Raw genomic sequence first — 23,766 nt, 5'->3', positions numbered from 1 at the left:
TGTTTTGGAAATTGGCATGAAGTTTAAGCGAATGGGAGTGACAAAAGCGATAAGATCAAAGAAAGATAAAAGAGGTAGTTGGGTGGTTGAAACTCTATAATAAATGACGACAACTGACAACTACCTTTCTTTTATCATACAAAACCCAAGGAATCAATCCAACTTTGTGTCATAACAATCATATAAAGGCAAAACTCACATAGGACTTGCACTCCCCATTTATACGCGTCCAACCAAATTCATTGTAAAAAGCACACTTCTTTCAATAATATGCGGCAGATCAACCGGCCATGGAATCACACTACACACCAGCTTTGAACCTCCTCAGACCAAGCCCTCTATATATCAGACCCATCAGGAGTGTTTTTCACATATGATCAGGGAAGGTAGGTAGGTATGGGTGGCCAACCCTAGCAAAATATGAGATTGGTGAAGTATATATGTTGAAAAAATATGTCATATTATTTACATTTTTTGAATTTTCTAACACGACAAAAAGATGCAAAACATAAAATAAGCATGGGTACGTTAATAATATTACTGAGAAAATACTCTCAAAAAGTGTTAAAAGAGAACACTACTGGGTTTCTCGTTGACAGCAAAGACACAAATGTGATCTCTACCATTTAAATGTATACTAAAAGATTTACCAAACACTGGTAATGCTTTACAAATTACTCAAATTAGATAAACACACAAATTAATGTTTGTGTATGTGCTCAAACCCAGAAAATTTTATTTTATATTATGGTACCAGCAAAGGAAGTTGTTATGAACTTCAAGCGCAGTTCAACAGTACTTGAGACTCAGTAAAAGATGCTTAAAAAAACTCAATATATTTTAATCCATATATGTCCATACCAATTCATTGGAAAATTCGCCCCCAAAGACTTAAATTGAATGCATGATTATTATTAGGTGCCTCAACGAAACGAATAGCCAGCCGGCGAAGTTCTCGGCAATGGCGAGGTGGGTGCCCTCCAGACTCAGTTACTTGGCGGTGTATCTGTCCTTATTTCTATCAGTGCTTGGTTTGAGGGCGGCGGCGGCGGAGACTGGGCGGAGCAGCGCCAGCCCCTTGTTCGTGTTCGGCGACTCCACGGTGGATCCCGGCAACAATAACTACATCGACACCATTCCCGAGAACCGAGCAAACTACGCGCCCTACGGCCAGAACGGCTTCTTTCACGGCCCCACCGGACGCTTCTCCGACGGTCGCGTCATTGTAGATTTTATCGGTAAAATACTAAACGTCTCACCTAACTAAAACCATTGCTTATTCCTCGGAATAGTGATAGGGAGGGTCTGGATTGTGGTCTTTGTGGATTACTCCCCTTGTCATACACATAATCTTTCAAATAAGTGCATATGAGATATAAGTGCACTGTCAATGGGTTGTCGATGAGGGAAGAGGGAGGAAATAGAAGTCGACGACGAGAGAAAGAGAGAAAACAAAGGTCGATAACGAGAAAAGAGGGAGGAAACAGAGGTCGGAGGTGGAAAGGTGGGCAAAGACCAATCGATAGAACTTCCTCACGTCGGATATCAAGAAAGGTTCTTTCTTGCTTGGTGGGTAGATTGACCAAGGCGAAAGCAGCGATGAGTGGATCGCCAACAAACTCATCGCCTCTCTCGCCTTGGCCAACCGACCCATCGGCTGATTGACCCACCCATTGGTTTGGCCCCAGGGGCGGATCCAGCAAGTTGGGGTGGGCTGGGCTGGGCCAGGGGTGGGCTGGGGCTGGGCTAACATGAATTTAGGGCAAACTTTTGTATTAACATTTTAATTTTTTTGTGGACTGCCCTGGGCTTCAGCCCAGGGCAGCTCACATGTGTATCTGCCCCTGTTTGGCCCCACCCATTGGCCGATTGACCCATCACCTCCCTCGTCGGCAGTCTCTGTTTCCACCCCCTTCCTCGCCAGCAACCCATTGACAATGCACATATATCTCACACACTCATTTAAGAGATAAAGTGTGATTGCAGTAAAATTAAAAGTTGAGGAATATGATATGTCCATAAGTTACCAAATGACTATAGAGAAGAGTTGGAGAGCATATGTATACCTTATGCCTTTGTTTAATTTTTTACTTTGTCCAACGACGGATATTTGATGGGTATCTTCAAATTTTATTTTTCATAGTTTAAATATTTTTTTATATTACTTCTTAATTTCACTCATTCATTTCAAAAGAGGAATTATTGTGTTGATTTGTTGATTGTTGAAGTTTGGAAAAATGGCTAATCTGCCGCTGTAAAAAGAAATTATTGATTTGTTGATGGTTGACGGGAATGAGAAACAAATAGTGTTTGTGAAATGAGAGTTCATTTCATGATTTGCATAAACGAGTTTAGGTTATTAGGATTTCTTTTCTTAAATTTTGAAATATAACATAAAAAACTTAAAATTTATTAATTTAAATATATTTAAATTAAGAATCATATATATGCGACCCATTAAATTTTGATTTTCTCAACCAAATTAAAATTTGTTTCGACCAGAGTTTTTATTATTTAATTTTGTCCCATAAAACAAATCTCCATTGCTAACTTTTTTTTTAGTCTAGAAATTTACTAAAGTTTGATAGCATCTTCAAGAGTGTTATAATTGTATCACTTTGTCACATATTAAACATACCATACATGAATATCAAACTCTTGGCATATTTTGAGACTGATCTGAGTGACTTCACATTCCTAATCCTTAATAATTAAGTTTATATTACCCACATCCCAAGCCCAAAGTACTATACAAATGCTTTTATTTGAAAGCTTGAACTCTCAGTTGTGTGTTCCTTTTTTGCACAGCCGAATATGCGAAGCTGCCCTTAATTCCTCCGTTCTTGGAACCATCTGCTGAATACGTTGCCGGTGTAAACTTCGCCTCCGGTGGGGCTGGCATTCTTCCTGAAACCAATCAGGGTTTGGTAAGAAAATCAAAACCGATCGTTTTCCCGGAGCAAGATTGAGAATAATCTTTGCAATTTATAGATACTTTTGAGTTAACCACGGATTTGGTGGGATTAATCTTTTAGGTAATTGATCTGAAGACACAGTTGAAGCACTTTGGAGAGGTGCGAAAAGCGTTGGGAGATGAAGAGGCGGCAAGGAAGCTCATATCGGAAGCTGTTTATTTCATTAGCATTGGGAGCAATGACTACATGGGTGGCTATCTTGGCAACCCAACCATGAGGCTTCGACATCACCCTGAAGAATACGTGGGCATGGTCATTGGGAACTTGACGCAAGCAATCCAGGTGATTAATCAAATCTCGATTTTAAGGAATGCTTGTGTGTACAAAGAATAAGTTTATGTTGGAAAATTGAAACAAAATTAGCATTATTATGGTATACTAATACTAAAATTTAAGTGGAAGCTATTAACTATTTTAATCAACTCAAAGTAAATTTTATTTTTAGTCGGAGATCAATTTGGAATACCCAAAACTGCCATTCTAATTTAAGTATATGCCCAATTTATCTTAAAAATTATCCAAAAAGATAAAGATAAATGAATACCATTAACTCACAACCTTCTCCTATAAATAGGGCCCTTCTACTTTTTTAAAATACAGATAGTCTTCCCTACACGAAAATTGCATTCTTTCAAATCATTCTGACACACAAAGATATTCTAATTAATAGTGTTCTCTTATTGTTCAAGTTTGTTGGAAGATTTTAAAGTGTTTGTGTTAACTTTAAAATTTATCTGTATATCATTATATCTGAGAGACAAATACCTAAACAATCTCTAGCGCTCTTGGTGAGAAGGCGAATCTATTTTAAGGACACTATGTGTCACAGATGCCTTAATTCTTTATTCGTGCACTACCTCTATTCAATTTTATATATGCTGTTGTACTATTAGTTTTATTTATATAATATTATATTTTATAACAGTTTATACATTACTTTAGTGGCATTGGGCGATTTTAAGTGAATTTTTTTCCATTGCACCTAAAGTGAACATTTGATAAATTTATTTATTTATAAAACAATTTAGGAATTGAATCAAATTTATATATAACAACGTCTAACTAAACCAAAATTTTAAAAAATCAATGTAATCGGAACTAACCAAAATAGTTCAAATGATGACAAACGTTAATTAAAATAATTAAATTTATGAAAAATAACCTAAACTCTTGCTAAAGTGTAATTATTGTCAGACATTGTTTACCTTAGTGATAATTTTGTAAATAGCCTAAAATATAGGGGTATATTTTGAAAATAACCATAAATTTTGGTTTATTTAAGTCTCTTCCCTTAAATAGTAAATTATAATCTTCAAAACAGAAAATATAAAAAAAAATTGAAAACTTAAAGCCTAAATTGACCAAAAAATTAATCGAAATTTATTGATATGATTCGAAAATTCAATTTTTACTGAATAATGCTCGCCCACAAAAATTAACCATTCTAAATTGTAGAATAAGCTTGGTCAGTAATTTTGTGTAGATGATTAATGCTGATGATGTAGGAATTATATGAGGTGGGTGCCAGAAAATTTGGGTTCTTAAGCCTGTCGCCTTTAGGTTGCTTGCCGGCACTAAGAGCTTTGAACCCTAAAGGCGAAGAAAGCGGCGACTGCTTTGAAGAAGCTTGCTCCTTGGCATTAGCACATAACAATGCTCTAAAGCTTGTCCTCACTAACCTGGAGCATCTTCTAAAGGGCTTCAAGTATTGCAACTCCAATTTCTACGACTGGCTTCTGGACAGAGTCAATAATCCATCAAATTACGGTATGCATATATATATATATATATTCCTCAATTCTAAAATATTTTGTTTGTGACCCACAAATTAATGGCAGACAATTTGAAGACCACTAGTGCAACATATATATATATATTATATTAATATAACTAAACTGAGTGTGTTATGATAAATGTATAATGTAATGATAAAGAAAGGGATAAAATTAAAAATGAGATTACCTATTATAAGATTAGGGTAGTGCCTCTTATATGAGATGCGATGAATAGAAAATAGTTTGAAAATGTGAGAAAAAAGATTAATATCTTTTGGAGCAAGATAAAATACAAAGACTTTGTAGATATATAAAGACAAAAGTAAATAAAATGAAAAACTCCTACAATTATAGGGGTGACATTATTCAATTAAAAATAGAATTTTTAAACCAATTAATTTCAGCTAATTTGGTTAATTTCTTTCATTAAGTTTGGTTCCGTTCATTTTTTTTTATATAAAAAAATATGGGTTTCAATTTGGTTTTAGCATATACTGATTACTAATCCAATTAACTGATGATATACTATTACTTTACACAAATACCACTAGATTTTAGGTTATTTACGGAATTACCACTATAATAGACTTAAAATCCTGTCTATCAAAGTTATTGCACTTAGTAAAATGTTTTATATTCTTACTGAACTTTTTTAGCATTGAAAATTCTAAATAAAATTTATTTATTTTGATTATTCAATTCATTTTATTTATTTTTGGTTATTTTGTTTGAATCAATTTTTTTTTTTTAATAAAATTTCAATTCACTTCAGCTCATTTTGTTAAATATAGGTTGGTTAATCCAATTTAGTTACCAAATTACTCTATAACCGAATGCTCGGAACTCTTAAGAGTTAAGACATAAATCGGATGACATAGTCACTTGTATATATGCGGTACAAAACTATTTTGTTGAGAAAAACAACACTGCCACAAATTAATGTGGTTGAGCTGTTGCTTTCATATTCTAACTCTGAAGGCACCGCGCCACATGCACACGCGCATGCGCATATGCATATGGGGCTTGATTGTGAAACAGGTTTCAAGGACGGGGTGAATGCTTGCTGCGGAACTGGACCATTTGGGGGAGTGTTCACTTGTGGAGGCACCAAGAAGCTAACTGATTACCAGCTTTGCCACCACCCCGATGACCATGTTTGGTGGGACTCTTTCCACCCCGCTGAGCGGATCCACCAGCAGTTTGCCGAGGCCCTGTGGGCCGGACCGCCGCCGGCCGTCCGGCCCTACAACCTCCAAGCCCTCTTCTTCGCCGGCGAGACCCTCACCATTGCCGACATCGTCGACGATCCAGACGCCCAGCAGATCATTTATTGATCGGCTTAGTTAGGAAAAACAGAAAATAAAATTGCTCTCCGTGAAAGCACTTCTTACGAAAAAGATATATTGTCGGAGACAGCATAAGCATAAATTTGGCATTGCTTCCAAGAGGCACTGAAGCATGCTTGGTTACAAAAATGATTTTGGGCATTGTGTGATGTTAGGTAAATGGAGTTTTCATAATATATATAAATATATATATAATATAATATAATATAAGTGATTTTTTTTTTATATTCATGTTGATAAATAAAAATTTATAATAACAAACTATAATTATAAAAATGTTAATATATATAGTTAATATCATTTTCACCACTTTTTTACAAAAATAATTAACATACGTTTCATTGTAGAGAAAAATATTAGAAAATTTTGAAGTTCCAAAAATAAAAAGGTAATAAATTTCACAAACTCTTTTGAAGTTTCTAAAAATTGAGTTTAACAGCCTTGTATTTTTAAAAAGGACTATTAGTACAAAAAATTCAAAATTTTTCGAGTTATGACGATTTTATCCAATCTTTCTAATTTTGACAATTAAATCTGAATTTGTAAAATTAGTAGCAATTTTATCCAAATTGCAATAACGGGCTGCCCGACCATTATTTTAATAGTAATTTCTTTTATAATAAAATGTTAAATACATTTTTTTTTAGTGTGTGAGTTTAATTTTTTTGTCACAGAAAAATCAGATAAACAAATCGCCCTCACTTTTTTTTTAAATAGTTTCAAACAAACAGTCCATTCCATCTCAGACCAATTTTTTAGATGGCTCCACAACAGATCACCCTTACTCTCATTTTATTTTTATATAGTCCCTAAAAAATTTTAACAAATAACAAAATTATTTTATAAGCAATAATAAATAATTATTTCATAAAGGTAATTAAAGTAATACACATATATACATTCACCAAATAGAATATTATACTCCCTTAAAAAGGTGAAAAAAAAAACATAAACTCTCTTAACTCTACTACATATAAATGTTAAAACGGTCACATTTTTTTTAGAATCACAACAAATATATTACATTTGAATGATACATTTCTTTTTATAATAAAATGTTAAACTGTTATACAAAGTTATATTTAATAAAATTGTACGACCAGGTAATCTGTTTTTTCAATTCTGCAATTCTAGCCAAATTGAGAAAATGGGCTGCCCGACAGTACAATTTTGTTAAATATAGTTTTGTATAACAGTTTAACATTTTATTATAAAAAATATATAAAATTAAACTCACACACTAAAAAAATATATTTAACATTTTATTATAAAAAAAACTATTAAAATAAGGCCGGGCAGCCCACTTTTCCAATTTGGATAAAATTGCTACTAATTTTACAAATTTGACCTTAATTGCCAAAATTAAAAAGATTTGATAAAATCATCACAACTCAAAAAGTTTTAATTTTTTTATACTAATATCCCTTTTAAAAATGATACTGGCTTTCCTTGTTATTAAAATGAAAAGTAAAACGACCATTTTACCCATAAATATATTATCCTTTCATTTTTTCTATCTAATTTCTCCATCTCTAACATTTCTCATATCTTGTCGTAAGTTGCCTGCTAATAGCCAATCACTAACTATCAATTGAACCCAAATCGAAGTTAGATCTAGATTTGTTATTCATCTTCCTTGATAAAGAGCAAACCTAAACCTAAGTTCAAGATGAACTAATCTAGATATATAATCATTTATTTCAAATCTATAAAATTTTGGCTTATAGGTCTGAAATGAATGAACCCAAAAGGTTTGGGTTGGATAAATTGAACCTAAAACTTGTTGTGTTCATTGAAATGTAAGTAAGAAAGAGAGAAATATACTTTTCTTTGTCGGTTTATCTTCAATTTCATTTTTGAATTTATTTTCATTTGTTCATTTTCATCTTTATTTTATCAATTTATCTTTATGATAAAAAAACTCATTTAGGTTTGAATGAGAAAGAGAGATAAGGGAATAAATCTTGTTTCCCATCAATAATAATGGTCGTTAGCAACCAAATTTTATTCATAGTGTATACTGCAGAAAAAGAGAAATCTTGTTTCTTATCACTACTAATTCATAAGGTAGGGCTAGTACAAATTATAGAAAAATAATAAAGTGATGTAGAGAGATATAATGAGATGAGAGAAATATAAGTGAGGGCATTTTGGTCATTTAAATTATATTAATAGCAAATTTTAGATGGGATGATGAAAATTGACGTCAAACCATAAAAGTTAAAGGGAGGTTGGTGTTGTTTTTCAAAAGATTAAGATGGTCAATGCAATTTAAATAAATCTCAAAAGTAATATATGAAATTTATCAAATAAAATCATATTAGATGATTTATGTACTAACAAGTTTATTAAAGGATAAAGTTCTATAATTATTTTGTATTGAAAGATAAAATTATTTGATATCATAAGATAAAACATTGTAACAGCCCACCTTCTCGGGCGTGTTATATCTTAAGAAATTTGGTCTATATATATTTTTTTTAAATTCCCTAAGACCGTATCTAGTGCTAGATGAGATATCTATACTAGAGAATAAATACAAAGCGGAAGCTGAATCGAACCTGCTCATGGCAATAATAATAACTGGACATGGCGTTCATTACAAGGTATAAGCGTCTGATAAATACAATGTACACAATTCTTTAAACTATCCATATTACAACATATCATGGTACATATACTCGTATCTTGTCGTCTCGCGACACTACTCATCACCAATCTCGGAATCATCTCTGCAAGTCCCGACTGGAACGTCGAATGTTCCAGGGGCGAAAACCCAAGTTAGATGATGAGTCATCTAAGTAAGGTACACAATGTCATGTCATGTGTGTATGCAATGTCTTTCATCGTATGTGTCAACTGCACCCCTCATGTTGCCTACTATTTTAGTGGCCATCTCTTTCGAAGCCGAGGTGTATGGGTGCACCCTTGATAAGACAGCAGTGTCAGTTCGTACTCCCTACGGCCTCATATGCGTGTGATCAACAGTATCAATGTGTATGTATGCATTTCATAATCATGTCATTGATGCAGTCTACGTGTTGATTGCACATCATAACATGCCAATATGGTAAAAGCATTAACATTTATAACTGTACTAAGTTCATGCGGTACACTTATTGCTATTTTGTCTCGAACAACGTGCCGAGTAGCTATTCCTTAATCTCCCTACTCACAAGGACTCCTACAACATAAATTTATTTTTAGAACACCATTTACTATTTTTCATAATTTCTTCCATTTTTTCTTTTGTTTCTAAGCTTTATCTTTTCGAAACTACATAATTATCTAGACTTCATAAAAATTTAATCTTTTTACTAATATTCCTTAAGTAATATTTCTAGTATTCTGAAATTTTCATGGAATTTTCCAACTTAAATTCTTATTTTTCTCTTATTTCATAATAGCTAAATATGTAATTATTACATAATAATTACCTAATCTTTTATTTTATTCTATTTCTCTTTACTAATATAATACTTCTAATATCCTGAAATTTTCTTGGAATTTTTGGAATTAAAAATCTTATTTTTTTATTTCCATAATAAAAAAATCTACTTAATAATTAATAAATTTAGCATTTTCAGAAAATTTCTTCACCAATAAATCATAAACAACATTTCAGATTTAATAAAATTTTTCTAAAATTTTATTTCTTTTATTTACATTTTTTCTTTTATTTCTTTTTTTTTTCTTTTATTATTTTTTTTCTGTCGAGCGCGTGAGCAGCACGCGCCTTCTTCCCACTCGCGGGCCCGTGTTTCCACGCGCCCGATTGCAGTCGCCTTCTCCGACGGCCCCTCCGAGCTTCGAAACGAAGCTCTCCCCCCTTATTTTCAACCCCCTGAATCCAAATTTACTATTAAAAACGAGAAAAAAACATTAAAAGTACCTTAATTTTCCGATCGAATGCGCGATTTTCCGGCGATGCTTGGGTCTTTCTCTTCACTGCTCCATTGGCCACCAAACTTAACAGAAATGATGCCCATGACTTGGAGATCAGAATCTCACTCTTAAATCTCTCAAACTCACTCCCAATCAGCCAATCTTTGAATTAAAATTTTCGGTGCTTTGCTTCCCTCGAACGAGGCTATTTATAGCCCAAATTCGACGTGACTTGTCCTATCATGGACGACCACGCGTCCCCTAGGTCACTCCGACATCGCTTCGGCCATTTAATGGCCCCCTCACCCTTGAAATCCGGTTGCAGGCGTGGCCATGCCTTGGCCGCGCACTACTCTGTAGAAATCCGAATTTTTCGGATTTTCTTTTTTTTTTTTTATACATATATATACCATACGACATACATACATGCATATATACTTATATATACTTATACTTATATAATAAGCACACTTTAATAACTTAATTATATATCATATTAAGCTAATTAAATATATCATATAAGCATCATCTAAATAAAAGTATAACTAAGTATAGTATTAATTTTATTCATAATAACTTAGGGTATTACAAACATGGTCTTAAATGTTTGGGGAGCATTTATAAAAATAATATATAATGATACCACAAAGGAAAAATACCCAAAGTAACATTCACAAGAAGTACACACAAGTCTAAGGTATAAATTAAATACGAAACTCAAGAAATTTATATAAATCGAGATTTGAAAAGTCAGGTCTAGAATAACTCTAAGACCTAACATAAGATCCTCTATGGGTCACGAGACCTACCTAAGAAAATCAACCCAAGCTCAAGCCAACACTACATTGCCAATTGGTAAGGCTCACATCGTGATCAATATTATATCCTCTATGTTACTCGATCCTAACCTTTCCTAGCCTTGTTGGGAGCCTATATAAAGATACAATTTTCTAAAAGTTAAGTACCTCATTAATTATACATTGATTACATAACTATTGTATCATTCTCGAGTACAATGATTGACTTAATCATCAAAAGATTTACTTGAGACTCGCTTTTATTTTGCAAGTAGAGAAAATTCAAACAATCTTGAGCTCAAGGATTGCTAATAATATTTTTGAACCAATAAAGACCAATAAAAAACACAACTATTATACAAATCAAGTGATGATCAACCTTGAAACTTTCATCCATATACAAGTTACAAGTGTCATATTTATTTTTATCATATGAGTTTAAGCATTTAGGTGATGTTCTCTTCGTGTTTCAGTTTTTGATTTTGAGTTTTGAATTTATTTTTAGTTTTGTGTTTTGAGTATCCGTTTTGAGATTTTTGAAAATGTGTTCTTTTTATCATTTTGAAAAATTGTTTCTTAAAACAAAAAACTAGAAAACGCGTTTGTTTTGAAATTTTGAAAAACATCATTTTATAATATTTTATTCAATAAATTTAATTTAAAATAAATTATAAACATTTATTAATAAATTATAAACTATTAAAAAAAAATAATACAAAAAAATTATATTACATATCATATTCCATATTTGTATTCAAATAAAACAAAACAAAAAAAATCAAATAAAAAAAGAATTCAAAAAATAGAAGACAAAATGGATGGGGTCTCGTACGAAGGGGAGGCGATGATGGTGGACGCGATGTAAGGGGAGTGACTAGGGGTGTCAAAAAATATTCGAAAACTGGTGAACCAAACCGAACCGTGTCATTTGGATTGGTTCTATGGTTCAATAGTTAGGTTCTGATTCTAAAAAATTAAGAACCGATATATTTGGTTTGGTTACTGATTTATCTTTTTAAACCGTGGTTCGGACTGAATCGGAACCAATATTATACTTGTATATATATTATAATTTTTTAGGTATATATATTGACTGCACTCTCACCCTGCAATTAAACCATAATAAAAACAAATCATAATAAAACTTTTATATTTTTTTTTTATTTTAGTGAGAGGTTTATACTCGCCAGTGTACGAGTGCAGTTGTAGTCCAAATTTAAATTTATATTTTCTGGATGAATCCAGGTCGTCCACTGAGAGATTTATTTATGGCAAAAGAAAAAGAATGTCACACACACGCACACGCATTTGGACAAATTGGCAACAAGGTTTTTTATGAGTTTTTTTTTTAGACAACAGATACTAGAAAATAAAGTAAGGCAGAAATTGAAATAAACATTAAACGTAAAAATATGAATTTGGATAGTGCTTGAGTTAAGACAATTTCAGTACCAACCCGTTGATTCTCAAATTTTAGCATAAAAAATTAGCAACATTAATTTAATTTCAGATATGAGGGTTTGTTATTAAATGCAATTAGAGATGATGATAGTTCTAGGTTAAGCAATCCCCATACATGATATGCGAGATTCTAATTTAAGCAACCACCATAAATTCAATTGCAATTAATACACAAAACAACTAAATTAATCATCTGGGTTTAAGTATGATAGCGTTTCCAGTTCTAGTAACTCTCATACATGGCATGAAAGCTCTAAGTTAGGCTTACGCTCCAATCCAAACCTAGTGATTTTTTAATAATTAATACACACTCATATTGAAATTTAAATTAATGTTACTTATTTAAAGCGCAGCTTTCTTTGGGAATCATTGGCGTTGGATACTGTCCTTGCCTTAACTCAAAATTAGATTTAGCTACTCATCTCCATTAAATTAATTGACAGGAATTTAAATGACATAATTTAAATAACAGAATTTAAATGACAGGAATTAAAATAGAAGAAACTAACCGGCCATTTAGGCGGTAGATAATTAAAATACAAGAATTAAAATTGCAAGAATTTAAAGGCATAAACTAACCGTCCATTTAGGCGGTGAACAATTAAATGATAAGAATGAAAATTGCAAGAATTTAAAGGCAAAAACTAACCGTCCATTTAGGCGGTGAATAATAAAGTAATAATAAATGATATAAGAATTTAAAAGAAGAAAGGAAGGAAGTAAGATCACAAGAGAAAATACTAAAAAAAATGAGAGAGAACAAAAGCAATTCTCAAAGAGAGAATTCTAAGGAAATAACTAAACTTTTATTCAAGAATAATAATCACACTTACAAATGCAATCAAGTGAGCTATTTATAGGCTACACGATGCAATACAAACCACACAATTTCAATTATTCAATTAGACATAATTATATCTAATGGGCACTCACACACTTAAAGTTAAATGGATTTTAGCTATAATACACACCTAATATTAAATGGATTTTAGCTAAAATACATACCTAATAAAGCACTCATAAAGTTAAATGGATTTTAGCTATAATATCCACCTAATAGTTAAATGGATTTTAGCTAAAAAAAACACACCTAATAAAGCTCTCACATAAAAAATAAAAATAGATTTCTATAAATTGGTTTTTAATCTTTATTAGGATTAAAAATAATCCTTGGGCCTTCTCCAAATAATATCTTCCATGGGTTGCTCAAATTGGGCCTTAATTCTTCATGGGCTTGAATTCTTCATGGACTTTAATTTTTCATGGGCTTGATTTCTTCATGGACTTGAATTCTTCATGGACTTTAAGTCTTCATGGGCTTGAATTCTTCATGCCTAAAAAATAAAAATAATTTAATGTTATTAATAAATTATATATTATATATATGTATTACACATGGCACATATATATTAGATTATATTATATATATATATTACATGCATGCATATAATGATGTATATGTATTATATATAATTTTATATATTATTATTATTATTATTAAATTTTACTTTAAAATTTCATTTCATTCATTTTTCAATTTAAATTTACATATAACCATAAAATATATATTAATATCTAATTTAAACCATATTTAAGATCGAAAGAAGGGTATAATTATAACAAAATTTTTACAAAATTAACCACTAATCATACCCCCCAACTTAAACATTGCTAGTCCCTTAGCAATCAGATTATACACCTGCCAAACTTTATTCACAATAACTGTATGAATGTAAAAATTTCAAATTCGAAACCAAAATGCATAAAATCGAATAAGTAATTTAGCATTCTAAATCAGATTTTTGGTTAAAGGTCATACAATCTCAGGAATGGAAATTAGGATAACCAACACACAGATTTACTCCCTCAAAGTTTTGACTTCAAATCTCACTATGGATTTTCTCTCCAATAAAAAGGATTCCTCAGGTGTACACACAAGGGGGTGCACCGTTATAAGAGTAAATGCAGAACAAGTTCAAAACTCGGTGTCATCCCAAATACAAGGAACGTATTTTCATGAAAGAATAAGGAAATTGACATAGCTTCATGATTGGAATAATGCTCTAGATGAGTAACTTCTGAATTTAAACATGATTCCCTACTCCAAACTCGAATTCTGAGATCACATGATTTATAGCATCAACAGGGACCAGACTGGGTTGTAATGGGGCTATAAGGTTAATACGGGTTGTCAAAGAAAATGTAGAGTGTGCAAAGGGTGTGTCGGGATTTTTTTTTTTTTTTTAGCATTTATTTTGAAACAGTTATGCTGAATAGCTAAGAGAATTTGCCCCCTTTTTTTTTTCTTTTTCTTCTTTTTTTTTCTCTTTTTTTTCTCTTTTTTTTTCTTTTTCTCTTTAAATATGAAAATAGAAAGACAGATTAATTCCCAAAATCACACTAGGTTGGATAAAATTCATATGGTTATGGGTTAACCGAGAGTAACGAAAGAAATTGTACTACAAATGGCTCAAATGGGATAGCAAGGGAGGTTAATTTAAAGAAAGAAAAAGGTTTAATAGGCTCAAACTGAAAGAAATTGATCCCCCTATCATGGTTCTCAGTCATCTAAGTCGAAGTTTGAAACCAGTCAAATTCATCCGCTATCATACTAGACATTCAAAGCGAATTGATATTTTGAAGCCATTGAAAAGATAAGATAAACAAGAGAGCATATTTAGAGTAAGTGTTATTTCACTCAGAATTAATGGTTATTAGGCTCAAACACTTACTTGGGTAATAGTCTCCACTTCTGTTGAGGGATCATACAATGTACTAATCAGCTAATTACTGTTACCTTTGACTTTATGACCGATAACCAATTTTTAAATTTTGAATCCCCAATGAATGCAAATTACTTATTCTAATGCATAAACGTTTTCAAATAAGAAATCAATGCATCCATGTTTCGTATTGCAAACTTAACCGGCTATCAGTGCATAACTTTAAAGCTTTAGGAATAGCATTATTTAAAACACAATTTTTTTTTTTTAATAAGAGCAGATAAAGATAATCACTTCACACAAGACAACAAACTAGCAATAGCAAACTCACAGTTAAATATGAACCAAATAATTCATAACTAAACCTTACACCCCCCAACTTGAATTGCAGTAATAAATTAGGGTTGTTAAGAATACCTGTAACTCCACAAGTCCATAGATTTGCTGTGAACTGCTAAAACTTAAACAACAAATGAGCACACCATATATATATATATTTATATTTTTACACCAAAATAAAAATTTCATGCAAGTCATAAGATAAGTAAAATGCGTCTCAAGAGTACAAAAAGTACTCCTTACTCAGCCACCTTATCAAAGACTTTGCTAACAACATTCCACAGTTTTGTTTTTTTTTTGTTTTTTTTTTTTTAAAGAACACAACCAAGAAAAATCCTGCAAGGTGTACAATAACTAGATGCGTCTCAAGAGTACAAAAAGTACTCCTTACTCAGTCATCTTAATAAAGAGCATTTCTCACAGTGATAAATCTAAATTAATCGGACCCCTTTGGCGCTTGTTACTAATTGCCTTAGACCAGTCTATCCGAGGCTCATGAGGATCGTACTGTGGAACATAAGCATGTAATTTCTCTAGCAGCTTATCAATGGTGGATGCAGAAATGAGAATCTTTCTTGCTGAACGAGAAATGAACTGTTGGTCCACAGCCTGATTAAGAAAAGAGAGTAACCCATCGAAAAAATGGTTAACATTTAAAAGTCCAATGGGTTTGGTATGGAGATTACTCTTGGCCCAGGAGATTATACAAAAGATTTCTTCAAGTGTTCCAAAACCTACTGGTAAAGCAATGAAGGCATCTGACTGATAAATCTTACAAGCCATGCGCTCAGACATAGAAGTCGTTTCTATAAGTTGACCGCGTGTAATCCCGGAAATATGTGGTTCAGCTAAAGGGATTGGCATTACACCTACCACAGATGAATTTCCAAGATATACAGCTTGTGAAATATAACCATTCAATCCACGACTTCCCCCTCCATATACTAAATTAATTTTGTTCTCCCCTAATTTTTTACCAAGTTCGCTCGCTGCAAGTGCGTAACAAATATCGCTCCCAAGTTGAGAGCCACAAAGTACGCATATGGTATTGATTCGACGAACTAACTGGCCTTCCATGTTTGTTCCTTTTGTATGTCCTGAAAAGAAGTTTGGCGATCAAAAGTAGCTATACAACAATTCAACAAGAAATAAATACAAACAAAAATCATGCGTATGTATAAGTAGTTGTGATTGTGGCTCACATCTTCCTCTGGTTTTACGTCCAGAAACGGCTTAAACACTTTCTATGAAGCGGGGATAAGCTTCCCATCCAATTTTCTTATAGATTGGCAAACAGGGTCGTTTTTAGTCAGATTCCCAAGACTATAGCATTGGTGGTCACTTCTGAACTGGGTCCATAAAGCAAGAAGTTCTCTTTGCACTATTCCACATGGATGCGTCTCAAGAGTCAATCGGATATCATCCAGAGACTCCTTACTCAGTCCATCCTTTATGAAACTAATTTTATCTTCTCGATTTATGGACGTAAACCCCACAGATTTGCATCGTGTGTTACAGGTCCATCGAGCATATTTATAACAACCATTCACTCTTTTCGCTCTTCTTTTCTTCGCAAAACTACTCTTCCCTAAGCCTGGAAAATGCTTAAAACTAGGTGAAGTTTCACCAGCTAATCGAACTTTTGCTTCGATCAGCCAACGAATATCTTCAGGGATGTTATTAAGCATCAACAACCTAAGTCTTTCACACCTAACAACATAAATTTTTTTCAAATCATTCTGCGGGAGAGATGGATAGTACTTGTGAATTTTTGAGAGATAAAGATCCATTTTTTTTTTTTAAAAAAAAATTATACTAAGAAGAAAGTAAAGAACTATAAACTTTACAAAAGGGATGAGAGTACCTGATCGGAGAATAACACAAAGGAGAGAAGATTGAGCTCAAGAGGGGTGACTTGCCTCATACAGATATGGAGTCTCTTATAGAGCAATGGGCATCACTATTCTACACTCGACTCGAGGCATGCCATAATTGCACCGTCAGACTTGACGTCGTTTAGCGTCTCATTTTTCAACATTTGTCAGTGCCTTTTTTTTTTTCAACGCTCGCGCCTCTATTTTCAACATTTGGCAGTGTGCCTTCTTTCTTTATAGGGCAGTGTGATTGCACTGCCCAAGAAAAGATGGCTACCACCAGCGTCAATTCTGTCTCTCTCAATTCAATTTTTTTTTTTAATTAATTTTGTTTTAATTTTTGTTTTTTTTTTTTAGATAAAATTTTGTAGACACCTTACCCCTCCAACTTAAATTGCGTATTGTCCTCAATTGGCAATAAAAGGATAGAAGATAGGCATACCTAGCGGTCTTCAATACATAAACTCGTATGGAGAAATTTTATTTAGACTGCACATAGAGAAACACTAGTTAAGTAATGAAGAAAAGGAACAACTTATATGTATATATATATATAAAAAAAATTATTTTATTATATTTTTATTTATTTTTTTTTTAGAATTTTTTTTTCTTTTCTTCCAATTAAGGATCAAATGAGTGGTTGCCCACCTAATCGTATAATATCTCCCATTCACTACACCACTTTTAAAGTTATTTTCAAAATTATATAAATTGATTTTTCTCATGAATGCACATATATATTTTGAAAATATATCGTCCGAAGGTATTGGTTTTATTATATCCGCGTATGGCACATTAATTTGCACAAACATCTCACACGTGTTTGGTTTAATTTGATCCTCAATAATATCGACTAACCTAAAAGATAGAAATTGAGGGGTAAATGTGGATAAACTTATTATTTTTTCACATTTTGGCTCTAGAATTTTATCCTCTTCTTCCTCCCAGGTTTCTTCTTTTCTTACATCATTTTGGTCTTTTTCTTCCTCCAAGGCTTCATTGACATCTACCTCACTGTGATCAACCACTCTCTTTTCTTACACCAAAGGGTGTATTGTCCTAGGGGCATCAAGTTTCTCAATTATTTCTCCATTCCTTAAGACAGTCACTCCTATGTCCTGCTCCTGACTTTCACTTTTGATGATGGGTTTTATTAATGGGATTTGGAGTGAGTTGGGATGGACAGGCTCTGACATGCTCAAAGTCTGTGTTAGCTGTGTCAATTGGTTCCTAATGTCCTCTGTAACTCTAATGGTATGTTCTTGACATTTGGACATTTGTGTAAAAATTTCCATTTGGCCTTGCATAAATAGATTGAAGGTATCTTCTAATGAACTCCCATGAGGGGGTTGATATGCATCGAATGTAGACCCTTCATTAGTTTGAAATGATTGAGGCTGGGAAAGGAAGTGCTCATGTGGTTGGGCTACAAAATCATTTTTCCATGAGAAATTTGGATGAAAGTGTGAATTAAGGTGATATGCATCAAAGTCCGAATGGTAGTTTTCCTCATGGTTCTGGTAATACATTCTCTCATAGTTGTGTGTGTGTGTGTAACTAGATTGACCATACAATACATCCTTAAAAGCAGGTATTATAGGGCAGTCATCCGTTAAATGAGCTGAAGTCTCACACACAGCACACCAAACCTCAATTTCATGGTAAATGGGTAGTAAATGGGTAACAAATGGGTAGTGTCTGATTGCAAATCAAAAGTGGTTTGCCTAAGAGGGTATAGATAATCCTTAAGAGGTCTAGACAAATCAGATTCAAAATGATAATTTTCATCATGATAAGTATCTTGTGCAGACAGATTGTAGTAATTTTGAGACATGAGTGTAAAGTTGACAATCCAATTGCAGGTAAAGACTCAGAATGATATGAAAATACTGTTTCAAAATTCTACCTGATCTCAGTCTCATATACAATGCACAAACAAAAATAAAGTAAAAGAGAAATAGAGTTACCGATTTTATCAAGAGATGCTTATTCTTTTATTTTTTTTGTTTTTTTATTTTTTTCCTTTTGTTTTTGCCTTAATCTCCCCGGCAACGGCGCCAAAATTTGACTGCACTCTCACCCTGCAATTAAAACATAATAAAAACAAATCATAATAAAACTTTTATATTTTTTTTTTATTTTAGTGAGAGGTTTATACTCGCCAGTGTACGAGTGCAGTTGTAGTCCAAATTTAAATTTATATTTTCTGGATGAATCCAGGTCGTCCACTGAGAGATTTATTTATGGCAAAAGAAAAAGAATGTCACACACACGCACACGCATTTGGACAAATTGGCAACAAGGTTTTTTATGAGTTTTTTTTTTTTTACAACAGATACTAGAAAATAAAGTAAGGCAGAAATTGAAATAAACATTAAACGTAAAAATATGAATTTGGATAGTGCTTGAGTTAAGACAATTTCAGTACCAACCCGTTGATTCTCAAATTTTAGCATAAAAAATTAGCAACATTAATTTAATTTCAGATATGAGAATTTGTTATTAAATGCAATTAGAGATGATGATAGTTCTAGGTTAAGCAATCCCCATACATGATATGCGAGATTCTAATTTAAGCAACCACCATAAATCCAATTGCAATTAATACACAAAACAACTAAATTAATCATCTGGGTTTAAGTATGATAGCGTTTCCAGTTCTAGTAACTCTCATACATGGCATGAAAGCTCTAAGTTAGGCCTACGCTCCAATCCAAACCTAGTGATTTTTTAATAATTAATACACACTCATATTGAAATTTAAATTAATGTTACTTATTTAAAGCGCAGCTTTCTTTGGGAATCATTGGCGTTGGATACTGTCCTTGCCTTAACCCAAGATTAGATTTAGCTACTCATCTCCATTAAATTAATTGACAGGAATTTAAATGACATAATTTAAATAACAGAATTTAAATGACAGGAATTAAAATAGAAGAAACTAACCGGCCATTTAGGCGGTAGATAATTAAAATACAAGAATTAAAATTGCAAGAATTTAAAGGCATAAACTAACCGTCCATTTAGGCGGTGAACAATTAAATGATAAGAATGAAAATTGCAAGAATTTAAAGGCAAAAACTAACCGTCCATTTAGGCGGTGAATAATAAAGTAATAATAAATGACATAAGAATTTAAAAGAAGAAAGGAAGGAAGTAAGATCACAAGAGAAAATACTAAAGAAAATGAGAGAGAACAAAAGCAATTCTCAAAGAGAGAATTCTAAGGAAATAACTAAACTTTTATTCAAGAATAATAATCACACTTACAAATGCAATCAAGTGAGCTATTTATAGGCTACACGATGCAATACAAACCACACAATTTCAATTATTCAATTAGACATAATTATATCTAATGGGCACTCACACACTTAAAGTTAAATGGATTTTAGCTATAATACACACCTAATATTAAATGGATTTTAGCTAAAATACATACCTAATAAAGCACTCATAAAGTTAAATGGATTTTAGCTATAATATCCACCTAATAGTTAAATGGATTTTAGCTAAAAAAAACACACCTAATAAAGCTCTCACATAAAAAATAAAAATAGATTTCTATAAATTGGTTTTTAATCTTTATTAGGATTAAAAATAATCCTTGGGCCTTCTCCAAATAATATCTTCCATGGGTTGCTCAAATTGGACCTTAATTCTTCATGGGCTTGAATTCTTCATGGACATTAATTTTTCATGGGCTTGATTTCTTCATGGACTTGAATTCTTCATGGACTTTAAGTCTTCATGGGCTTGAATTCTTCATGCCTAAAAAATAAAAATAATTTAATGTTATTAATAAATTATATATTATATATATGTATTACACATGGCACATATATATATTAGATTATATTATATATATATATATATATTACATGCATGCATATAATGATGTATATGTATTATATATAATTTTATATATTATTATTATTATTATTAAATTTTACTTTAAAATTTCATTTCATTCATTTTTCAATTTAAATTTACATATAACCATAAAATATATATTAATATCTAATTTAAACCATATTTAAGATCGAAAGAAGGGTATAATTATAACAAAATTTTTACAAAATTAACCACTAATCATATATATACACATAAATATATTATTACTTGCAATTTTAATATGCTAGTTTTTGTTTATTTCTTTTTTATTGTTAGTTATTGTTATTCATAAACTCTTTTATTTTTAGACTTTTATGCGTTATTGCTATACTAAATGATCGATATAATATAATTTGATAAGGTAGTTTATGAATTATTTTGTTCTATTTTTACTTCAAGATTTGAAGCATTAATGAAGTTATGAATTTATTTTAATTAATAAATTTGTTTGTAATTTCATATTTTGTGAAAATGTATAAAAACTAAATGTTAATTAGATAGAACCGAAACCGAATCGAAATCGGTCTGATGCGACGGATTGGTCATGATTTGGTTTTACATATGTAATGGTTCGGTTACGGTTCTTATTTTTTCGGAACCGTTAAAAATTGTTCGGTTATTGGATTCTTATAGAACCGGATCAATCCTAACCGTTGACACCCCTGGGAGCGACGGTGTGCGGTAGACGGTAGCTCGCACGGCCGATGGTGAGTGCAGTTGACGGCGATGGTCATGGTGGTAGTGGCTGATTCAGTCGATAGCGGTATTGTGTTTTCGGGTTTGCGATTTTTGGGTGTTTTGGAGAGAAGAAAGAGAGAATGGATGGGGTTTGCTAGATTTAGGGGGAGAGGAGGGGTCGATGGCGACTTTCGGCGGTGGCAAACGAGGTTGACGGCGGCTCTGGCAGCGACGAAGATGGTGAGCGAGGTCAATGGTTGCTTTGGCAGCGACGGAGATGGCATGCGCGGTGTTTGGGCGAGGCTTGAGAGAGAGAGAGAGAAGATATGCAAGAATGGAGGCTGAGGCTGAGGCTGAGGCTGGGGGGAAGGCGGTTCATTTTTCGCGTTTTGGTGTTTTGTGTGTGTTTTCACATAAAACACCCAAAATAATAAATGTTGTTTTGGATTTTTTTTATAATTTTTTTAAATATATTTTTGAAAATAAAAAAGAGAAGGCATTTTCAGTATTTTAAAAAATTGAAAACTTAAAACGAATTAAAAACAACAAAGAGAAGAGACCCATAGTCTCTTCTAAATCTTTAGCATAACTAGATATACATTATCTTTTTTTTTATTGCAATTTCTTTAGGTCGTTTCATTTCAAACTAATCAGAATACATGCCAAATTTAGCTTAATTTCTTCAAATATCACTGTCATATATTTATTTTTGCCAAACTTTTTTGTATAAAATAATTATTAGAACCCATGCTAAACAGGAATATCACGTGCCAAATTTATTTTTCATAGATGGCGTGTTTAGATTTTTCTCCAATTCAACGAATATAATATGTCTACAGAGAATAATCAACTCTCAACAATACAATATATCTAGCATTAACAGACTAACCCGATTGAAAAATAAATTACACATGAATTTTAGATTTTGTATCACTTTAATCTTATATAGGGTTATTTTCGCATAAAATATTATTATACTATATACTATATCTAAGATTTTCTTAAATAAAAAATTAATTATTATTTTTGTCGTGACTCATGAATTAATGCTTCTACACATGGTCGATTAAGAAAGCTTTAGTTTTTAATTAAAGTACATAGTGGCTAAATCACACCACGCCACCAAAATTTGGTATCTTTTGCAATATGGTTATTAAACTTCAATTTATTGTAAAGTTATATTAAAAGTTTGAAATATCTTGCAATTTCGTCACATTTAAGATTTTTTAGCATGCACTCATTTGTGTTTTTGCTGTGGTGATGACATAGTGTTGGAGTGACGATGATGTGACAAACAGTTAAAGTCAAATGTTGAGTGTACAAAATTGCCAATGACAATGCGCCACATGGCATAGCTCCTTATCCCCACCAAACCCATTATCTCAATCTCTCTTTCTCTTCTCACCTGCGTTTGCTACCCTTTTATTCTGGTTGTCAATTGTTGCTGTTCCCCTCTAATGCCGACGATGCCAACTCAATCATCATTCGTCATCGCCTTTATCATCATTCATCGTCGTCACCATCAACACTTCTGCTTCGTTAGCCGTTGCTTTATGCGTTGGTCTCACCGATCATTGTTGTTTCGCTGTCGCCTTTGCTTTTGATTACTTTGGTCACGCATGGAGACGAAATATAGAGGGATTGTCATCATTCACTGCAGCTATTGTCTCTATCCTCGTTCGCCACCACGATTGTCAACGCTTCTATTTCACCCGTCGGTCACCACTGCTTCGCTCCCATCTCTGATCCCTCGTTGTTTCGCCACTACCTTCGACTGTTTCGGTCACACATGAAGAAGAAAAAGATAGGGAAAGAAGAATATGTTTGATGGGGATCAGGGGGATGTGCCATGTGGCACATTTTCATTGGCAATTTTGTACATTCAGCATTCGACTTTAATTGTTTGTCATGCAAGCACCATGTCATCATCTCGATAAGAGTTTTAGTGAGTGTGCGTTGAAAAATCTTAAATATGAATAAATTAAAAATTATTTTAAATTTTTATGATCATTTTATAAG

General features: G+C 32.5%; 1 protein-coding gene across 1 annotated transcript; it reads left to right on the top strand.

Annotated features, from left to right (window-relative positions):
* Nucleotides 1-873: 873 nt before the first annotated feature.
* LOC127794106 (GDSL esterase/lipase 5-like) lies at nt 874-6,292 on the top strand. The gene is made up of 5 exons (XM_052325000.1): nt 874-1,238; nt 2,809-2,927; nt 3,036-3,257; nt 4,481-4,742; nt 5,789-6,292. The coding sequence occupies exons 1-5, from the start codon at nt 905-907 to the stop codon at nt 6,082-6,084; spliced, it is 1,233 nt and encodes a 410-aa protein (XP_052180960.1). The 5' UTR covers nt 874-904; the 3' UTR covers nt 6,085-6,292.
* Nucleotides 6,293-23,766: the final 17,474 nt, after the last annotated feature.

The sequence above is a fragment of the Diospyros lotus genome, chromosome 2, assembly GCF_014633365.1.
Source record: "Diospyros lotus cultivar Yz01 chromosome 2, ASM1463336v1, whole genome shotgun sequence".
NCBI classification, from domain to species: Eukaryota; Viridiplantae; Streptophyta; class Magnoliopsida; order Ericales; family Ebenaceae; genus Diospyros; species Diospyros lotus.
Note: the sequence above shows the minus strand (reverse complement) of the source record. Positions and strands in the feature narration are given on the sequence as shown.